The sequence below is a fragment of the Camelina sativa genome, chromosome 12 (assembly GCF_030686135.1).
Source record: "Camelina sativa cultivar CO46 ecotype springtype chromosome 12, ASM3068613v1".
NCBI classification, from domain to species: Eukaryota; Viridiplantae; Streptophyta; class Magnoliopsida; order Brassicales; family Brassicaceae; genus Camelina; species Camelina sativa.
Window position 1 is genome coordinate 33,688,493 of NC_141891.1, and position 19,360 is coordinate 33,707,852.

At 43.1% G+C, this 19,360-nt stretch overlaps 1 protein-coding gene across 1 annotated transcript; it reads right to left on the reverse strand.

Annotated features, from left to right (window-relative positions):
* Window positions 1–16,920: 16,920 nt before the first annotated feature.
* LOC104733020 (uncharacterized) lies at window positions 16,921–17,821 on the reverse strand. Its single transcript, XM_010452628.3, has one exon. It carries the CDS (start codon window positions 17,714–17,716, stop codon window positions 17,087–17,089), a length of 630 nt encoding a protein of 209 aa, XP_010450930.2. The 5' UTR covers window positions 17,717–17,821; the 3' UTR covers window positions 16,921–17,086.
* Window positions 17,822–19,360: the final 1,539 nt, after the last annotated feature.

A 19,360-nucleotide genomic window follows, 5' to 3' on the forward strand; every position in this document is an offset into this window, starting at 1 on the left:
AATTGTCTTTCTTTTCATCTTTTGTTATTGTAAGTATAATAATATGGCTATAAATTTTACTACTATATTCTTGATTTGTGGATCACATAGTTCCTATGAACCAAACTAAAAAGGCCAGATAAATTTTGATCCGAGATTTTTTTTTTTTTTTTACATGTACATAGATACGTACTAATGTTCTACAAGATTTTTTTTTTTTTTTTGGTTTAAAAGTATGTATCGTTTTTTAACTTCACTGCATTTCTTTAGATCATAAATACATATTTTAACCCCAGTCAAAACTAATATAATCATAAATACCTGTTTTTGTTTTCAATTTAAACTCGAAACCAATCAAAAAGTGAATCGTGCAAACAAAAAATAACACTGCCATGGATCCGACTCAAATATCTCGTTTGGTTCTCGACAACGGAGGTTTTGAAAATTAATAATTGGCTACGCTGTGATTCGCTTCTAGATTTGTTCGGTTTTGGTTCTCGTAATTGTTACTTTTATGTTAAAGGGAAGCAGATTCACGAACATGTACATATCTAAGCATCCAAGCAATGTTCAAAAACACAGATATGACATGATGGGCTCGAACGTCGTGAGCGGCCCACACGCATACGTCGGCCTAATCCTCGCTATGTGGATTGAGTCGGTTTTGATATTGGTGTTCTTTGTTTTGGTTTTATTTTAGGGTAGGATAATTACGTTTGGTTTTGGTGATTATCCTCTGGTGTTCTCCTCTTCTCTTTGGGACTTTATAGTCTCTTCTATAAAAGAAAAAAAATAACCATAGAAGGTAGTCATAACTACCTATTAAAAACCTTAGTGTCTTGTGTTCTTTACTATTCTGATTGGGACCTTAACAATTGGTATCAGAGCTAGCATTCTGCTTTTGATCCTGACCACTTGTGATGTCAAAAGCAAACCTGTTATCGTCAAACGTTTGATCTGGATAACTACTGGTGGTGTCAAACATGGCAGGAACTAACAAAGAAAAAATCGAAGACTTGGAAGCTAATGTCACGGAACTGCGAGAGGATATTCAGAAGCTCAACCAGGACATGAACGACAGATTCCAGATATTAGAAGATTCATTAAACCGCTTAGCAGATACACTTACGACGGGACGAGAAGGGGACAACAGTGCTACACGATCAACTCTACGAACCAGGGACAAGCAACAGCTGTTAGCCCAAGGAGACAACGTCAATAAGAACGCTCCAGCGCGAACAGTGAAACTTGATTTCCCTCGCTTCAAAAGAGGAGATCCGAATGCGTGGTTGAGCAAGACCAAACAATACTTCGAATACAATAACACACCAGTCTACCAGAAGGTTCAGTTTGCTGCATATCACTTCGAAGATGAGGCTAATGAATGGTGGCAGGCCACGGCCAAGGCTCTATGAGAAGATGGAATTCAGATCGCATGGGCTGTGTTTGAAGAAAAATTATGGGTTTGCTTTGGACTGACTGACGGTGAAGATTTTGATGAGGCCTTGTCGAAAATACGACAAACAGGAACTCTTTATGAGTATCAACGGGATTTTGAGGGATTGAAGAACAAAGTTGAAGGATGGACCCAAAAGGCACTAATCGGAGCTTATGTGGGAGGGTTGAACCCAACGATCGCGGACAGTGTAAGGATGTTTCGACCTAAAACGCTGAAAGAAGTATTGAATCTAGCCCGTCTCAAAGATGAATAGATGCAACGCCAGAAAAAGAAAGGAAACTTCAGTACCATATATCAATCAGGAACCAGTACACCAACCAACAAGTTCAGTACGACAAGAGAAGTGGAGCCGGTACCATCACCTAAGAAACTCAGCTGGAAAGAACTAAAGAAAAAGAGGAGTCTAGGCTTATGTTTTAGTTGTGACGAGAAATATATTCCTTGCCATAAGTGTAAACAACCTCAGGTGTTCATCATGGAGGGTGAAGAAGATGGAGAGGCAGAGGACACTAATGGGGAAGAGCAGGAAGAGGGAGAACATGAGATTACTAGTTATACATTGACAGGGTGGAGTGCACCACAAACAATGCGACTCCAGGCTCGAATTGGTAACAAGACAGTAACGGCTCTAGTGGATAGTGGGTCTACCCACAATTTCATTAGTGAGAGAACCGCATGCGACCTGAGAGTTGCAATTACTGCGGTGAAGCCTTTTTCGTTCAAGGTCGTGGATGGGAAGACATTACAGTGCAAAGGGAATTTTGAAGTCGTAGTAGCACGTCTTGGAGAAGTTGATTTCACAATGACAGTGTACGTCTTACCATTTGTCGGGTTGGACGTGGTCCTAGGAGTTCAGTGGCTTCGTAGCTTGGGACCAATCGTGTGTGACTGGTCTGCACAGACTATGGAGTTTGAATGGGAAGGGTCCATGCGTAATTTACAAGGGGTTCAAGCGCGTCTACAGGAGGCTACTTTGTAGGAAGTAGAAAAGGAAGCTCGACAGGTTCAGGCTCTGTTTGCTATTCAGATTGGTCAAGCGGTATGGAAATAACTGGGGATACTGCCTGAGATGCAGCCTCTCATACAGGAGTATGATGACTTATTTCGTGCCCCAACGACACTTCTTCCCCATAGGAACATTGAGCACTGTATACCGTTGCCAGAAGGCACGGACCCAGTGAATGTCCGGCCCTATCGCTACGTGCACTTCCAAAAGGAAGAAATCGTGAGGCAAGTGAATGAGATGTTGCAAGCTGGTATTATTCTCACTAGTTCCAGTCCGTACTCATCACCGGTCCTACTTGTGAAGAAGAAAGATGGGACTTGGTGGTTTTGTACGGATTATCGAGCTCTCAACTTGGTTACCATCAAGGACAGATTCCCGATTCCAACTGACATGTTGGATGAACTCCATGATTTGGTTTTCTTTACTAAACTAGATCTTACTGCAGGGTATTACCAGCTAAGAATTCACCTGGAGGATATCCCAAAAATGGTGTTCCGTACGCATAATGGACATTACGAATACATGGTGATGTCATTCGGTCTGTGCAATGCTCCATCTACATTTCAGGCTTTAATGAACGATGTCTTCAGACCATTTCTTCGTCGCTTTGTGCTGGTATTCTTTTATGACATTCTTGTCTATAGTTCTACTTGGGAGATGCATCTTGAGCATGTTGAGCAGATTTTTTTGATTCTCCGGCAGTCACAGTTGGCGGTAAAGCTTAAAAAGTGTAACTTTGGTCAACGGGAACTGGAATATCTTGGGCACATTATCTCTGCTGATGGTGTAAAAGTTGATAGAGCTAAGGTACAGGCTATGCTGGATTGGCCAGTACCCAGGACAATCACGGAGCTTTGCAGATTCCTTGGCTTGACGGGGTATTACCGTAATTTTGTCAAGGATTATGGCCTTGTGGCACGTCCTCTCACAAATTTGCTTCGTAAGGGTTGTTTTGCGTGGAGTGTTGAGGCGGAGGAGGCATTCTCGGCTTTAAAAGTAGCCTTGACCACGACACCTACGTTGGCGTTGCCTGATTTCTCGAGGCCATTTTTGATCCAGGCAGATGCATCGGGTGAGGGAATTGGTGTTGTTTTGTCCCAAGTGGATAGACCAATAGCTTACATGAGTCAAGTCTTAGGGGTGGCTAAGCGTTCTTGGTCCATGTACGCGCAGGAGATGCCAGCGATAGTTATTGCGATTCGAACATGGAGGCCCTATCTCTTGGGGCGGCACTTTATCATACAAACCGACCAGAGTATTCTACGATACTTTTTGGAGCAACATATTTTGACACTGAAACAAGAGAAATGGATGGGAAAACTGGTCGGGTACGACTGTGAGATCACTTAAAAACCTAGCAAGGCGAACCTAGCTGCTGACGTGTTTTCCCGGGTTACGGGTAGTCTAAAGTTGAACAGGGTTTTTATCCAACAAACAAGTCTCTAGCATGATATCCGCAAACTGGCCAAAGAGGATGTTTACATGCAGAAGATTGCAAGGTTAGCTAGCTCTGCTCCTGGCAATCCTTACTCATGGCGTAATGGGATGTTGTGTTACAAAAATTGGGTGGTGGTGCCACCATCTTCTCCTTTGGTTGCTCAACTACTACGGGAGCACCATGACACCCCCTTGGGAGGTCACTCCGGTGTACTCCGCACATATAAGAGATTGGCACAGCAGTTTTATTGGCTGTTAATGCACCGGACAGTGAAGCAACATGTGGCGGAGTGTGATATCTGTCAGCGTGCTAAGTCGTCGTCCCTTGCACTGGCGGGACTACTCCAACCGCTACTTGTACCGGATCGAATTTGTTAGGACGTCTCGATGAATTTCGTCGACGGACTTCCACGCTCCAATGGTCATACGTCGATCATGGTGGTGGTTGACCAGTTGTCCAAATCCGCTCACCTGGTTGCGTTGGCACACCCGTACACTGCTAAAACGGTGGCTACGAAGTTTGTCGACACTATCGTCCGTCACCATGGCATGCCTTGCCGTATTGACAGTGACTGTGTGTAACATCCGTGAACCGAAATTCCGGTTATGGAGTTGCATCGGTCGATGCATAGTGTGCATCGGTCGATGCAAGGACAAGTTCCCTCGTATTGACTTAAGTCAAACGCTGCGTTTTGGGTGAAGGAAAAACACTTAAAATGATTTTTTTCTCATTCGTTTGGTGGTGGCCGTGTTTGAGAAATAGAAAGAGAGAAAAAACTTTGTGAGAGTTCTTGAGCGTTTTTGGGAGATTCCTGGAGGTTTGTGGCGTTTCATGGGAGATTTGAGGCTTAGAACGTTGTAGGAGCTTCCTAGAGGCGTTTTCTTCTTGTGTTTAGGTTCAGATTCGTCTTGGCAAAGGTAAGTGCAGGACCATGGCTTATCTAAGTTAGAGAACTCTTTAACCTGCTTGTTGTGTGATGTTAGACTTAATAGATTGTTGCTATGGACGTTAGGAAGCTTTCTTGTGGCTTGGGATCGAGTTTTGTGGTTGTAGGAACAAAGATCCGGCAAGAAGCTTTGGAGGAAAACAATGCTTGGCTTTGCATCGGTCGATGCACTTTGTGCGTCGGTCGATGCAGATGCGAGGACGGCGTGTAAACTCTAGGATTTTCGTGTTATGTCGAGCATGAGTCGGTCAATGCATTGGGAGCATCGGTCGATGCAAGTTAACCTTGCATCGGTCGACACAGATCTTGCGTCAGTCGACGCAGATCTTGCGTCAGTCGACGCAGATCTTGCGTCAGTCGACGAAACCTCCATTTGGTGTCGGTCGATGCATGTTGGTGTCAGTCGATGCAGAGTCCTGGTTTGTTATTTGTTGTTTGCTGATTGTTGTTTGATGGTTAGAGATGACTCTATTGCTTGTGTGTATAGCCCAATAGATGGGAGGATTGCCTTACTGTGTGTTTATAAAATACTCATGCATTGCAATGTGTGTTTGTGGTGCAGGTAAAGGCAAGGTGTGATCGTGGAATCAAGGCAATGAAGAGGAGGATGTTCTAGGGACTCGTTTTGATGTTGTCTAGCATTGCTAGGTTGCTAGAGTTGGGTCATTAGAAACATTGCTAGGTTGTTGGTTTCATGTCTTTCTGATGATTGGTTATGGGATATGGATTATGTTATAATATTGGTTATTATTGGATATTTATTGGTATTGTTATTCCGCTGTTGGTTGTGATTGTGGTTAGGTGGCTAGTGGATATGAGACCACTAGTCTTAGTTAAATTATATTATATTTATTATTTATAAAAAAAAAAAGGTCGGTCCTTTCATTTTGGTATCAGAGCCCTTACGGTTCTATGTTTGGGTTCACTAGGTTTCTGTTGTGATGTTTGGGATTGCATGTCTTGATTGATTATGTGAGTTAGTCTATTGTTTGTGGCATGGAGTCCTAGAACATCCTCTTCGAGCCGACTGTGTGATTCCATGGTGAGTTTATGTTTCTGTGTTTTATTAGAAATTGTTTGCTTAGCCTTCTGTTCATGGTAGTGCAGATGGTTAGAGGTGATGCTGTGGCTGGTCGTGGTCATGGACGCGGACGTGGTCGTGGATGCGGATGTGGTCGTGGTAGGGGCAGAGTCCCAGTGGTTAGTGAGACCGAGACCAGAGTGTGACAGCTGAGGGTGTTGGCGAGTCGTAGGGTGTTCCGGGGGATTCCGTGAGTGTGGCGGGAGGGGCGGTGTTGATGCTCCAGTGGCTGGTGATGCTAGGATCCCGGGTGTGGGAGTCCCAGTGGGTGGAGTCCCTGGTACTGACATTGCGGCTATGCTAGCACAAGTGTTAGCACGGTTACCACCAGTGGTACCCACTCAGGCTCAGGTAGTGCCACCAGTGGTGGCAGAGGAGCGGCAGCCAGTGGTTGCGGATGTGGGAGCACATGGACGTTATTTGTCTATGCTCAAGGAGATGAAGGGTCTGTTCATTGAGAGGTTTTTGGGTGGTACAGATCCTACTGTTGCGGATGCGAGGAGGACGAGTGTGGAACATAACTTCCATACTCTGAGATGTCCTGAGGAGTTTTGGGTGGACATAGAGGCCTACTATTTGAGTGGTGATGCGGAGTTGTGGTGGAGATCAGTGGCTGCTAGGAGAGTGCAGCCGAATTCGTCTTGGAGTTCAACTGCAAGTATTTTCGTAGGGAGGCATTGGATCGGTTGGAGGTGCAGTTCCTTCAGTTGTCTCAGGAGACACGGTCAGTGCGAGAGCTGGACTTGGAGTTCAGTCGACTTCTTTGTTATGGGGGTCGGGCTTTGGAGTCTGAGGAGGCTCAGATCAGGAGGTTTTTGAGGGCTCTACGTGATGATTTGAGAGTTCACTGTAGAGGGCGGAGTTATGCTACACGTGCAGAGCTGGTTGAGACTGCAGCAGAGATTGAGGAGGATATCCGGGCACAGTCAGTGGCGGTAGCTCCAGCTATTCAGCCTAGTAAGGCTCAGCAGCAGGATGGTTCTAGCAGGGGCGGTAGGCCTGCACAGAGAACCAAGAGGAGTGCTCCGACGATAGTTGTCCCAAGAGGAGTGCTCCGACGGTAGGGCCTCGGGTATGTTATCATTATAGGGAGATAGGGCACATTAGGCCTTTTTGTCACAAGTTGCAGCCGGCAGCAGTGGCAGCGTTGTAGCAGGTGCAGCCTGGAGGTCAGCAGGTGGCACGGATTGAGTAGGCGCCACGGGTTTACACGACTGCAGAGACTGGTGGAACCAGTGCCGGGGTGATCACAAGTATAATTTCTGGTACTTAAGCTTTGTGAATTTCTAGTAGGTTCAGATTTTATGTTTTTCCTGTGATAAAGTGTTAGGTTCTCAATACATGAGATTTGTGTAGGGACCTTGTTGGTGGGCGGGTTTAAGTCCCATGTTATGTTTGATTATGGAGCTTCTCATAGCTTCATTACTCCGGAGTGTGCAGAGTGTGCGGGAATCAGAGGGGATTCCGGGGAGCGTACAGGAGTTGTCAGAGTTGCGGGAGGCAAGTTCCTGAGAGTTATTGGACGAGCTAGAGGAGTTGATATTTAGATCGCAGGAGAGTCGTGGCCAGCGGATTTGCTTATCAGTCCTGTGGAGTTATATGATGTTATTCTCGGGATGGATTGGTTGCATCGGCATAGGGTGCATTTGGATTGCCATCGGGGTAGAGTGGAGTTTGAACGTCCAGGAGGGAAGTTGGTGTTTCAGGGTATTAGACCGACTTCGGGGAGCCTCGTGATCTCGGCCATTCAGGCTGGGAAGATGATCGAGAAGGACTGTGAGGCTTATTTGGTTACTATATCTATGCCAGAGTCAGTGGGGAAATCTACGGTTAGCGGTATTCTGGTAGTGGAGGAGTTTGAGGATGTGTTTCAGTCTTTGCAGGGATTACCACCATCTTGGTCGGATCCTTTTACCATTGAACTGGAACCGGGGATGATGCCGTTATCCAAGGCTCCTTACAGGATGGCTCCAACAGAGATGGCAGAGCTGAAGAAGTAGCTAGAGGATTTGTTGAGTAAGGGATTCATCTGTCCTAGTGTATCACCGTGGGGAGCGCCGGTGTTGTTTGTCAAGAAGAAGGATGGGAGTTTCAAGTTGTGCATTGATTATCGGGGTTTGAACCGGGTCACTGTGAAGAACAAGTACCCTCTTCCTAGGATCGATGAGTTGTTGGATCAGTTGAGGGGTGCTACTTGGTTCTCCAAGGTAGATCTGGCATCGGGTTATCATCAGATACCGATAGATGAGGCAGATGTGAGGAAGACGGCTTTTAGGACGAGGTATGGGCATCATGAGTTTGTGGTGATGCCTTTCGGGTTGACTAACGCGCCAGCAGCGTTTATGAGATTGATGAACAGTTATTTCAGGATTTTCTGGACGTGTCTGTCATCATTTTCATCGACGATATCCTGGTTTATTCTAAGAGTCCTGAGGAGCATACAGTTCATTTGAGGGCAGTTCTGGAAAAGCTGCGGGAGCAGAAGTTGTTTGCCAAGTTGAGCAAGTGTAGTTTTTGGCAGTGTGAGATGGGTTTTCTGGGTCACATTGTTTCTGTAGAGGAGGTTTCTGTAGATCCGGAGAAGATTCAGGCTATCAGAGATTGGCCTAGACCGCAGAATGCCACAGAGATCAGGAGTTTCCTTGGGTTGGCAGGTTACTACAGGAGGTTTGTGCAGGGTTTTGCAAGTAGAGCACGCCCTATGACTAAGTTGACGATGTTCCTTTTGTGTGGTTACAGGAGTGTGAGGAGGGCTTTGAAAGCCTTAAGGAGATGTTGAGTACTACGCCGGTGTTGGCTTTGCCTGAGCAGGGAGAACCCTATGTGGTTTATACTGATGCATCTAGAGTTGAGTTGGGGTGTGTGCTGATGCAGCATGGGAAGGTATTTGACTATGCTTTGCGGCGGTTGCGGAAGCATGAGGGCAGCTATCCTACCCATGATTTGGAGATGGCTGCTGTAGTTTTTGCCCTGAAGATTTGGAGATCTTATCTTTATGGTGCAAAGGTACAAGTGTTTACAGATCATAAGAGCCTGAAGTATATATTCACTCAGCCTGAGCTGAATTTGAGACAGAGGCGGTGGATGGAGCTTGTGGCGGATTATGATTTGGAGATAGCCTATCACCCTGGTAAGGCTAACACGGTTGCACATGCTCTGAGTCGGAAGAGGGTAGCTTCGGCTCAGGAGCAGGAGATGGATTCTCTGGTAGGAGAGATCAGTGCTTTGAGCTTGTGTGTTGTTTCACAGGAACCGTTGGGTTTGGAAGCAGTTGATAGAGCAGATCTTCTGAGTAGAGTGCGGTTGGCTCAGGAGAAGGATTTGGGGCTAGTGAATGCCTCTAAGGATGTGGTTTCAGAGTATCAGGTCTCAGATAATGGTACTATCTTGGTGCATGGTCGGGTTTGTGTGCCCAAGGATGAGGAGTTGAGACAGGAGATCCTGAGAGAGGCTCATGCGAGCAGGTTTTCTATTCATCCAGGAGCGACTAAGATGTACCATGATCTCAAGATGTACTATCATTGGGTCGGGATGAAGAAGGATGTGGCTAGTTGGGTTTCGAGGTGCGATGTGTGTCAGCTAGTGAAGGCTGAGCATCAGGTTCCTTGCGGTTTACTGAAGAGTCTACTCATTCCTGAATGGAAGTGGGATATGATCACTATGGATTTTGTGGTAGGATTGCCAGTGTCACAGACCTTTAATACTATTTGGGTCATTGTGGACCGGCTGACTAAGTCAGCACATTTTCTGGCCATTAAGAAGACTGATGGAGCAGCGGTCTTGGCTAAGAAGTATGTGAGAGAGATAGTCAGATTGCAGCTTATCATCCCCAGACAAATGGACAGTCTGAGAGGACGATCCAGACGCTGGAAGATTTGCTGAGGATGTGTGTGTTGGATTGGGGTGGCCATTGCGCAGATCACCTGAACCTGGTAGAGTTTGCTTACAACAACAGTTATCAGGCGAGTATTAAGATGGCTCCTTATGAGGCTTTGTATGGGAGACCGTTATGCTGGACACAAGTGGGGGAGAGGAATATGTTTGGTGCTAGTTTTGTTCAGGATACCTCATAGAAGATTCGGGTTCTCAAGATGAACAAGAAGGAGGCTCAGGATAGGCAGAAGAGTTATGCTGATAGGAGGAGGAGAGACCTTGAGTTTCAGGTAGGAGACAGAGTGTACCTCAAGATGGCCATATTGCAGGGTCCGAACAGGTCATTGTCAGAGACTAAGTTGAGTCCGAGGTATATGGGTCCATTCAGAGTGATTGAGCGGGTTGGACCAGTGGCATATAGACTGGAGTTACCTGAGGTTATGCATGCATTCCATAAGGTTTTCCATGTGTCTATGTTGCGGAAGTGTCTTCGTGAGGGTGAGCAGGTGTTGGCTAAGATTCCTGAGGATCATCAGCCTAACATGACTGTGGAGGCGAGACCAGTGAGGGTTCTCGGGAGGAGGATCAAGGAACTTCGAAAGAAGAAGATTCCTTTGATGAGAGTCCTTTGGGACTGTGATGGTGTTGAGGAGCAGACTTGGGAGCCTGAGGCGAAGATGAAGGCAAGGTTCAAGAAGTGGTATGAGAAGCAAGCCGCGACTTGAGCTTGTTTAGCCTGGTCCCATCTGTAATCCGTGGCTGGAGCAGGAATGGAGTATTCTAGCCCATCTCTCTTGTTTACTCGGTCGCTTGGGATGGTTGGTTGTGCGACTCAGTAACAAGATGAGGTGGTACTCGGGGTACAAAGTTTCCGTGAGGCGGGGTTTTTGGAGGAAAGTTTCCTGAAATAGGAGTTTCCAAAAGTGGAAAGTTTACAAAAATGGAAAGTGCTAAATATGGAAAGTTTTACGGGAGTTAGAATTTGCCTATTTTAGCAGTGGAGAGCCTTGGAAGGGCTTGTGTATGGTCTTAGTGGCGGACTTTCGAGTAAGTGTGCCGGGTGTGGCGGTCTTTTTAGACATCGTGTGGCCTTTGTGGCGGGCTATTTAGCCGTGTGTGGCCTTTGTGGCGGGCTGTTTAGCCGTGTGTGGCCTTTGTGGCGGGCTGTTTAGCCAATTGCGTGGCCTTTATGGCGGTCTGTTTAGCCAGAGTGTCTTTGTGACGGTCCTTCGGGACAGATGGTCTTTGTGACGGTCCTTCGGGACGAGTGGCCTTGGTGGCGGTCCTCTTTAGGACATTTGTTTGGCCTTGGTGGCGGTCCTCTTTAAGACATTTGTTTGGCCTTGGTGGCGGTCCTGATTAGGACATTTGTTTGGCCTTGGTGGCGGTCCTCTTTAGGACATTTTGTTTGGCCTTGGTGGCGGTCCTCTTTAGGACATTTTGTTTGGCCTTGGTGGCGGTCCTTGTGGCATGTATATGATCCTTGTGTGGTCATGAGGTATTCCAGTGAGGGGATATGTAGTTGGTAGGACATTGAGATGTTTTACGCGAGCCACGAGAAGGAAACCTGGATAGGGATAGGACGCAGACGTGTTCAGAATTGTTTGCTCGCGGCTCTTAGAGGACTTAGATTCTCCTAGTACTGCCATATTCAGAGACTTTGTGGCTTGGGAATATGGTTGGTATATTGACTTTGGATGACGATCCGGGGGCGCGCTTTAGGGTGGCAACCCGAGAGACGAGTTTTTGGACGTTTCCTTATATATTATAGCATGCGGGTTTAGGCCCGATGAGGAGCCAACATTTGGCATGCAGACTTAGGTCTGATGAGGAGCCAATAAAAACTCAAGGTTCAGGCCTATGAGTAAAGGAAAGTCCAAAAAGTCGAGAGCAAATAACGCCTGGAGCGTGACTCTATCGCCTAGAGGTGACCTTCTGTAGATCGGTCGGAGGAGTGCGGGCCATGAAGACGGTTGCACGGGAGTCCTTGGCTGATGGTTGTTCGAGATTCGAGGACAAATCTAGATTGGTGGGGGAGAATTGTAACATCCGTGAACCGAAATCCCGGTTTTGGAGTTGCATCGGTCGATGCATAGTGTGCATCGGTCGATGCAAGGTCAAGTTCCTGCGTTTTGACTTAAGTCAAACGCTGCATTTTGGGTGAAGGAAAAACTCTTAACACGATTTTTGTCTCATTCGTTTGGTGGTGGCCGTTTTTGAGAAATAGAAAGAGAGAAAAAGCTTTGTGAGAGTTCTTGAGCGTTTTTGGGCGATTCCTGAAGGTTTGTGGTGTTTCTTGGGAGATCTGAGGCTTAGAACGTTGTAAGAGCTTCCTAGAGGCGTTTTCTTCTTGTGTTTAGGTTCAGATTCGTCTTGGCAAAGGTAAGTGCAGGACCATGGCTTATCTAAGCTAGAGAATTCTTTAATCTGCTTGTTGTGTGATGTTAGACTTGTTAGATTGTTGCTATGGATGTTAGGAAGCTTTCTTGTGGCTTGGGATCGAGTTTTGTGGTTGTAGGAATGAAGATCCAGCAAGAAGCTTCGGAGGAAAACGATGCTCGGTATTGCATTGGTCGATGCACTTTGTGTGTCGGTCGATGCAGATGCGAGGACGGCGCGTAAACTCTAGGATTTTCGTGTTATGTCGAGCATGAGTCGGTCGATGCATTGGGAGCATCGGTCGATGCAAGTTAACCTTGCATCGGTCGACGCAGATCTTGCGTCGGTCGACGCAACCTCCATTTGGTGTCGGTCGATGCATGTTGGTGTCGATCGATGCAGAGTCCTGGTTTGTTATTTGTTGTTTGCTGATTGTTGTTTGATGGTTAGAGATAACTCTATTGCTTGTGTGTATAGCCCAGTAGATGGGAGGATTGCCTTACTGAGTGTTTATAAAATACTCATGCATTGCAATGTGTGTTTGTGGTGCAGGTAAAGGCAAGGTGTGATCGTGGAATCAAGGCAATGAAGAGGAGGATGTTCTAGGGACTCCGTTTGATGTTGTCTAGCATTGCTAGGTTGCTAGAGTTGGGTCATTAGAAACATTGCTAGGTTGCTGGTTTCATGTTTTTCTGATGATTGGTTATTGGATATGGATTATGTTATAATATTGGTTATTATTGGATATTTATTGGTATTGTTATTCCGCTGTTGGTTGTGATTGTGGTTAGGTGGCTAGTGGGTATGGGACCACTAGTCGTAGTTATTTATTATATTATATTTATTATTTATATAAAAAAAGGTCGGTCCTTTCACGGTGACCTAATCTTTGTGAGTTTGTTTTAGAGAGAATTCTGGAAATTGGCAGAGACGTAGTTGCGGATGTCTTCGGCGTACCAACCGCAGTATGACGGTCAAACGGAGGTGGTTAACTGGTGTATTGAGCAGTTTCTTTGGTGTTTTGTTCAGAACCGGCCCACGCAATGGAGTTCTCTTTTACCTTGGGCATAATTTTTGTACAACACGACTTATCATTCATCTACGGGAAGAAATCCGTTCCACGCACTGTACGGTCGTGCTCTGCCGACTATTCCGACATATGAGATTGGTTCTTCAACATTGGCTGAGGTTGTCGAGCAATTGGCAAGTAGGGAGGAGTTGTTATCTGATTTAATGCAGCACTTACATGCTGCAAACAACCATACCAAACAGCACTCAGACGCGAAGCTACGTGACATGCAGTTGGAGAACGACAGTTGGGTTTACCTTCGTCTTAAGTCGTATCGACAGCAATCAGTTCTCCGGCGTACTTCGCAAAAGCTTTCTCATAAGTACTTTGGCCCGTTCATGGTGGAAGAGAAGATTGGCGAGGTCGCTTATCGTTTGGCGCTTCCGGCTGGCTCAAGGATCCATCCGGTGTTTCATGTTTCCTTGTTAAAGTCGTACATTGGGACAACACTGCCGACACCAGGAGAACTTCCTCCGCTTAGGGAGAACGAGTATCTATATTTGCAGCCTGAGAAGACTCTTCGAAGACGACAATTGCAGGTCAGTAACAAACAGCTGTGGGAACTGTTAATCAAGTGGAAAGGCTTGAGTGATGAGGATGCAACGTGGGAGGGGGAGGAGCAAGTCTTGGCAAGTTTTCCTACCTTTGTTCCCAACCTTGAGGACAAGGTTATTCTTTGGGGGCGGGGTATTGATGGGCTCAAACGTCGTGAGCGGCCCACACGCGTACGTCAGCCTAATCCTCGCTATGTGGATTGAGTCGGTTTTGATATTGGTGTTCTTTGTTTTGGTTTTATCATAGGGTAGGATAATTACGTTTGGTTTTGGTGACTATCCTATGGTGTTCTCCTCATCTCTTTGGGACTCAATAGTCTCTTCTATAAAAGCAATAAAAATAACCATAGAAGGTAGTCATAACTACCTATTAAAAACTTTGGTGTTTTGTGTTCTTTACTACTCTGATTGGGACCTTAACATGACGTTAGGATTAAAAGATGGGAAATTGTTGGTAGAGGAAGCCTGACAGTGGTGTAACATCCGCAAACCAAATTGTGAGTTTTGGGAGTGGGTGTCGATCGACACCAGCAATTTCCGGTTTGACCAGGTTGATTTGTTTTATCGATTTGGGTTTGTTTGGTTTAATTGGAATCTCCAAACCATGTATTTAAGTGGAGAATCGACCTAAGTCGAGGGTTTTGGGTTGTGTTTGTCGCCGTTTGAGGAAGAAACAGAGGGAGAAAGAGAGAGCTTGAGAGTGTAGAGGTTTTTGGGTTTTTCTTGGCTTTTTTTGTGAGATATGTTGCTGTAGGAGGGAGTGCTGTTGTTGGGAAGGAGAAGCTTCCTAAGATGTTGGATTCATCGGTTTTGAACCAGATCTTCCTGCAAAAGGGGTGAGTGCATGACCATGGTTGATATAAGCTTGAGATCTCTTTTGTTTGGCTTGTTTTGTGTTGTTGTGGTGTTTTTCTTGTTTGTGTTGGATGCTATAGGATTCCTTTAGTTTTCTGTGGTCTTTGGGCGAGTCTTGGGACGGATTGGAGGTGGTTAGAATCGGAGATTTGATGATCGGCTTCAAGCAGAACGTGTCTGCGGAGTCGGTGTCGATCGACACCAAGTTGAAGTCAGTGTCGATCGACATGAATTTGTCTGACGCTTGGTTTCTTGGTTTCTTGTGTTGTTTGTGTTGCTCGACATTTGAATCTCAGTTGCTTGTGTGAATAGCCCAATAGATAGGAGGATTTTCTCACTGAGTATTTGATAACATTTACGCATCTCAATTGTTGTTTGTGGTGTGCAGGTATGTGACATGAAATCATGGCGATGAGGAGGAGGATCTAGGATCTCGTTTGTGTATTGTTGGTTATATGGTTTATGTTGGAACCTTGGATAGAGTTATGCTACGTTGTTGGATATAATGGTTAGAAATGTTATTGTATTGATAATATATTGGTTCTGTATTGTTGGTATGTTTTGCTGCGTATATTGGTTGTTTTTGGTTTAATGGTGAATTATAATTTGATTGGTTTAGTTAAGTAGTATGGGATATGTTGCTATTATAAAATAAAAACGGATCAGATTGTTTGAAAAGGTGTAAGGCCAAACGCGGGCCATCGTGCATTAGCAGATGCGACGGACAATTTGGGGTATGTTTGTGCACACTTACGAGTGTGTGCCACCTTCACCCCCTAAACCCCCTAAAGTTTGTAACGGTGGAACTAGTACAATGTGCAGTCAAAATTGTCCTAAAAAAATCTCGGATGTTCTACAAGATGTTTTTTTTTTCAAAATATGTATCATTATATACTTCACTGTGTTTCTTTAGATCAGAAAATACATATGTTAACCTTAGTCAAAACTAATTTAAGCATAAATACATGTTTTGTTTATTGAAAACAGAAAACTTAATTTAAGCTTTGTACGCACCGAATGCAAATAAACGTCTATAATCGCGTGAATTACACGATAATAACACACCTTATAGTTATTGATGGATTTGATATACGTACTGATCCATAACAATAACATGATCAGTTTAATGTATTTGCAATATTTTTCTTCAGTTTCCTTTATAGCATCGTCAAATATCTACACACAACATGTATGATAAAAAGGTTATCTAAAACAAGATGGGAATTAATGGAATTGGCTACTTGTCACTTGACTTGTCGAACTTTCTAACTCTCTTCAATAACTAATTTATCATTATTTTTAATAACATTGCAGCCAAAAATAAAATGAAACCAAAAAGAAAAAAAGAAAAAAAAACATTGCAACTAAATTTCTTAGTATAGTCAACGAAGCTAGGTCCTTTACCTTCCTTTCACCCTTGTTTATCTCGCCCTACCTTTGATTCTCATAAGGCTCCTTCCCTCTCTAAGCTTAGGCTCCGTTTTGTTTGAAGAAATACTAGTCTCTTTTGTCTGCACTTGGTTCTTCTCTTTGTTGTGGCTTGTTGTGGTTGATAGCTTTCTCGAACTTTCCTCTTGTTTGGTTTCTTTGAGAGGTTAGACTTCGCTCCTTGTCTTGCTTTGCAGATTTGTTAAGATCTGATTGCGTTTTGAAGTCTTCTATCTAGACGTTATGGAACGCTGTAGTCGTCGTCGTATCCAGAAACGTTCGAGTCTTGTTGGCCGGGTTATGAAGTTCTTGGGTCTTGTGTTGAGAGATTGGCTCTCATCTTGATAGGAGGTGGTGGTTGTTATTGTTGGATTGGCCTGTGGGCATTCTTGGTAAAACTCAACTACAAGAGCTTCAGAAGAAGAAACTTTGCACTTTGAGACTAGTTTATTTCATAAAGGTTCTGACTAGTTTGCCTTTGTTCTTAGTTCTTGGGTTGGTCCTCTTTCCAAAGTTAAATTAGTTTGCTTTGTTGTTTGCTTCTTTGTTAGTTTCACTTATGTTTCCGGGGATTTCTACTTGTCCGCCGGCTTTGTTTCCCTTTTTTGGGCTTTAAATTCCGGGGAAATATTGTCTTCCACCGGCTTTAGTTGTATTTCACGATGTATTCCACCTCGTTTATTAATATTACCAGATGACAAAAAAAAAAGTCAACGAAGCTAGGTTTCATTTGTACTCTCTTCAAAGTTCTGCTCTAACTCGAACAATTGGGACTATTAATTATAAAAAAAAAAAAAAAAAAAAAAATTTGAAATGTAGAGTCGTAGATATATATGGGTATATCGTGTTTGCATTTTTTGTTAAAATATTTAAATAACTATTTAATTTATGTATTCATTAAGAGAAATCATACATCATACATGATATACTTTTTGTTCGAAATGCAGAAGTTAAGGAATAGAAGAGTAGAGAATAAAACATTACATCACTGAACTCCACAACAAGTCTCATGATTCTTATTAATAAAAGAACATTGATCTTAACTTGTTCTTGTTTCTTCCACCATCAAGATTTATCGAACCTAACCCAAACAAATTCGCCGAAGGAACCATGTCCAGAAACGAACTCACCCTAACCACACCTCCATTGCCTTTGTAACTGTAACCTCCAACATGCATGTGGTTCTTCTTCAGTGCCGGTTTTATAAAACTACTGTTTAAAGAAGATGACGAAGACGAAACCTGACGCTTCATAGAGTTCGAATCGGCTGAGTTACACCCAAGTAATGGCAACTTCACCTCGTCTTCTTGGTCTCCGATTTCTTCTATTTCAAAATCTTCGATTGGGTTAATATCCGGTCTAGGTAAGCCGGTTTTATATTTATCGGATTTACTACGATATATTGGCTCCGGAATCTTTTTCATTTCTGTAGGGAGGATTTTGCCTTCGTTAAAGAAGTCTTCGGCTGACCACGAGCTCTCGCCGGAGATTACGTCGCGAGAAACCGAGAACTCGAAAGGGAAGCCCCAGTAAAAGTTGGAGAAGTCCAACGGATTTTGTACCGGACGCTGCTCGATTGGTATGGAATCAGAATGGCAAAAATCGTTAGAAAATGAGATTCTTGGACTGTCACTACTACTTTCTGGCATCGTTAGAATCTTTTGGAGGGGATTGAACAAATAGATGGGATATGAAGACTCTATTGTATGTGTGAGATTTTATGTATAGGGGACAATTAAATGAAGGGGTGTGTTTATTTTCAAATGTTCGGTTAAAGTTTGGTATATGTCTTTGATTTTTAGCAATTCATTTATAAGTTTTTATTTTTTGGTATAGTGTCAATTCATTTTTCCGATGATTTTATCACTTGTTTCTGCATGATGCTGATGATAATTTTTTTTAATCTACTTCATTTATAGATATAGCTCTTGTTCTAAGTTTTGTCGGACAAGCCAAAACCCACACCCAAAACTTGGATCATCACCTTCTGAGTCAGAACCTTTTGCGTCGGATTTCACGGCTAGGGTTGGGAGATTGCTTCTCGGAGAAGTAACATCGGTCTTCTTAGAAATCATGTCGGTGGCCGAGTTAATTTAGATTTTTGTCAGATTATTTACTTTAGTGTGCTTACGAAACAATCTTGATAAAAATATATGTTTTTTTTAATACTAGGTTTTGAACCCACGCTACGCGTGGTTTATTTGATAAATTTTGATGGAAATTATATATACTCACTCCGTTTCAAAATATAAGAAATGACCACTTTAAAAAAGTTCAACCAATCATAAATAAAAACGCATAATAAAATATATTAAACTAATCTAAAAATAGCATAGAAACTTGAAAACATCTTATATTATGTAACACAAAAATCTTCTCTAAAACATCTTATATTATGAAATGCAGGGAGTATGTGATTGATGACAGTAATAAAATATTATCTTATAAAAATAAATTATATTAGTATTAAATCAAAATTTAAATTTCAGATACACAATTTTTAAAAACATAAAAATGAGTTGTGTTATACATTCAGATCAGATCAAAAAAATTATGAATTTAACTCGACGTCCAGGCAAGACGAATCAAACTGCTGACCTCACATATCCTAAACCATTTATTTGACCACCAGAAAAGCGAAATAATTTTGTAATCTTGAATTTATCTCGTTTTTTATATTTAATTGATCGCTACCACGTATGTTTTCGTGTTTTTTTATTCAATGTTTTCTTATTTTTCATATTCTTTCTTGTCATTTTCATTGTCAAATTTTATGGTAATTGTCATCGTTACTTTTATCATGTTCTTCGTTATACTCTTATTCTTTTTCTTCTTTTTTTCTTCAACTTTTTCACATTCTTTCACTGAAAAACATTTTTTAGACTACCATACAACTTGTTAACCCATCAAACTCCAAGACCAAAATCTTTTATTTTCTCATAAAATTTGTGCAATTCGTAAAGTCCAGCATAGTCAACACATGCATCCAATTATTGATAATTTTATCCATATACTTATTCGGTTTAAGATCGACATGTATTGAAACTTCTCAAACCAATGCAGAGAAAGTAATATGAACACTGTATAGTTAAAATAATATTTGTGCTTTTCGTCGATCCTTCTTCTTTAAACTCAAATAACATCAACTGAAGGTCTTTCGACGTCAATCCTTCTTTCTTAGACTTAAAAATAAAAATTTTACTGCAAGAATATCAAATCTTATTTCTTTTATTTCTATAAAATTTAATTTTTTTCTTCTAAAAATTCTTAATATAGATTACTACTATATTTCT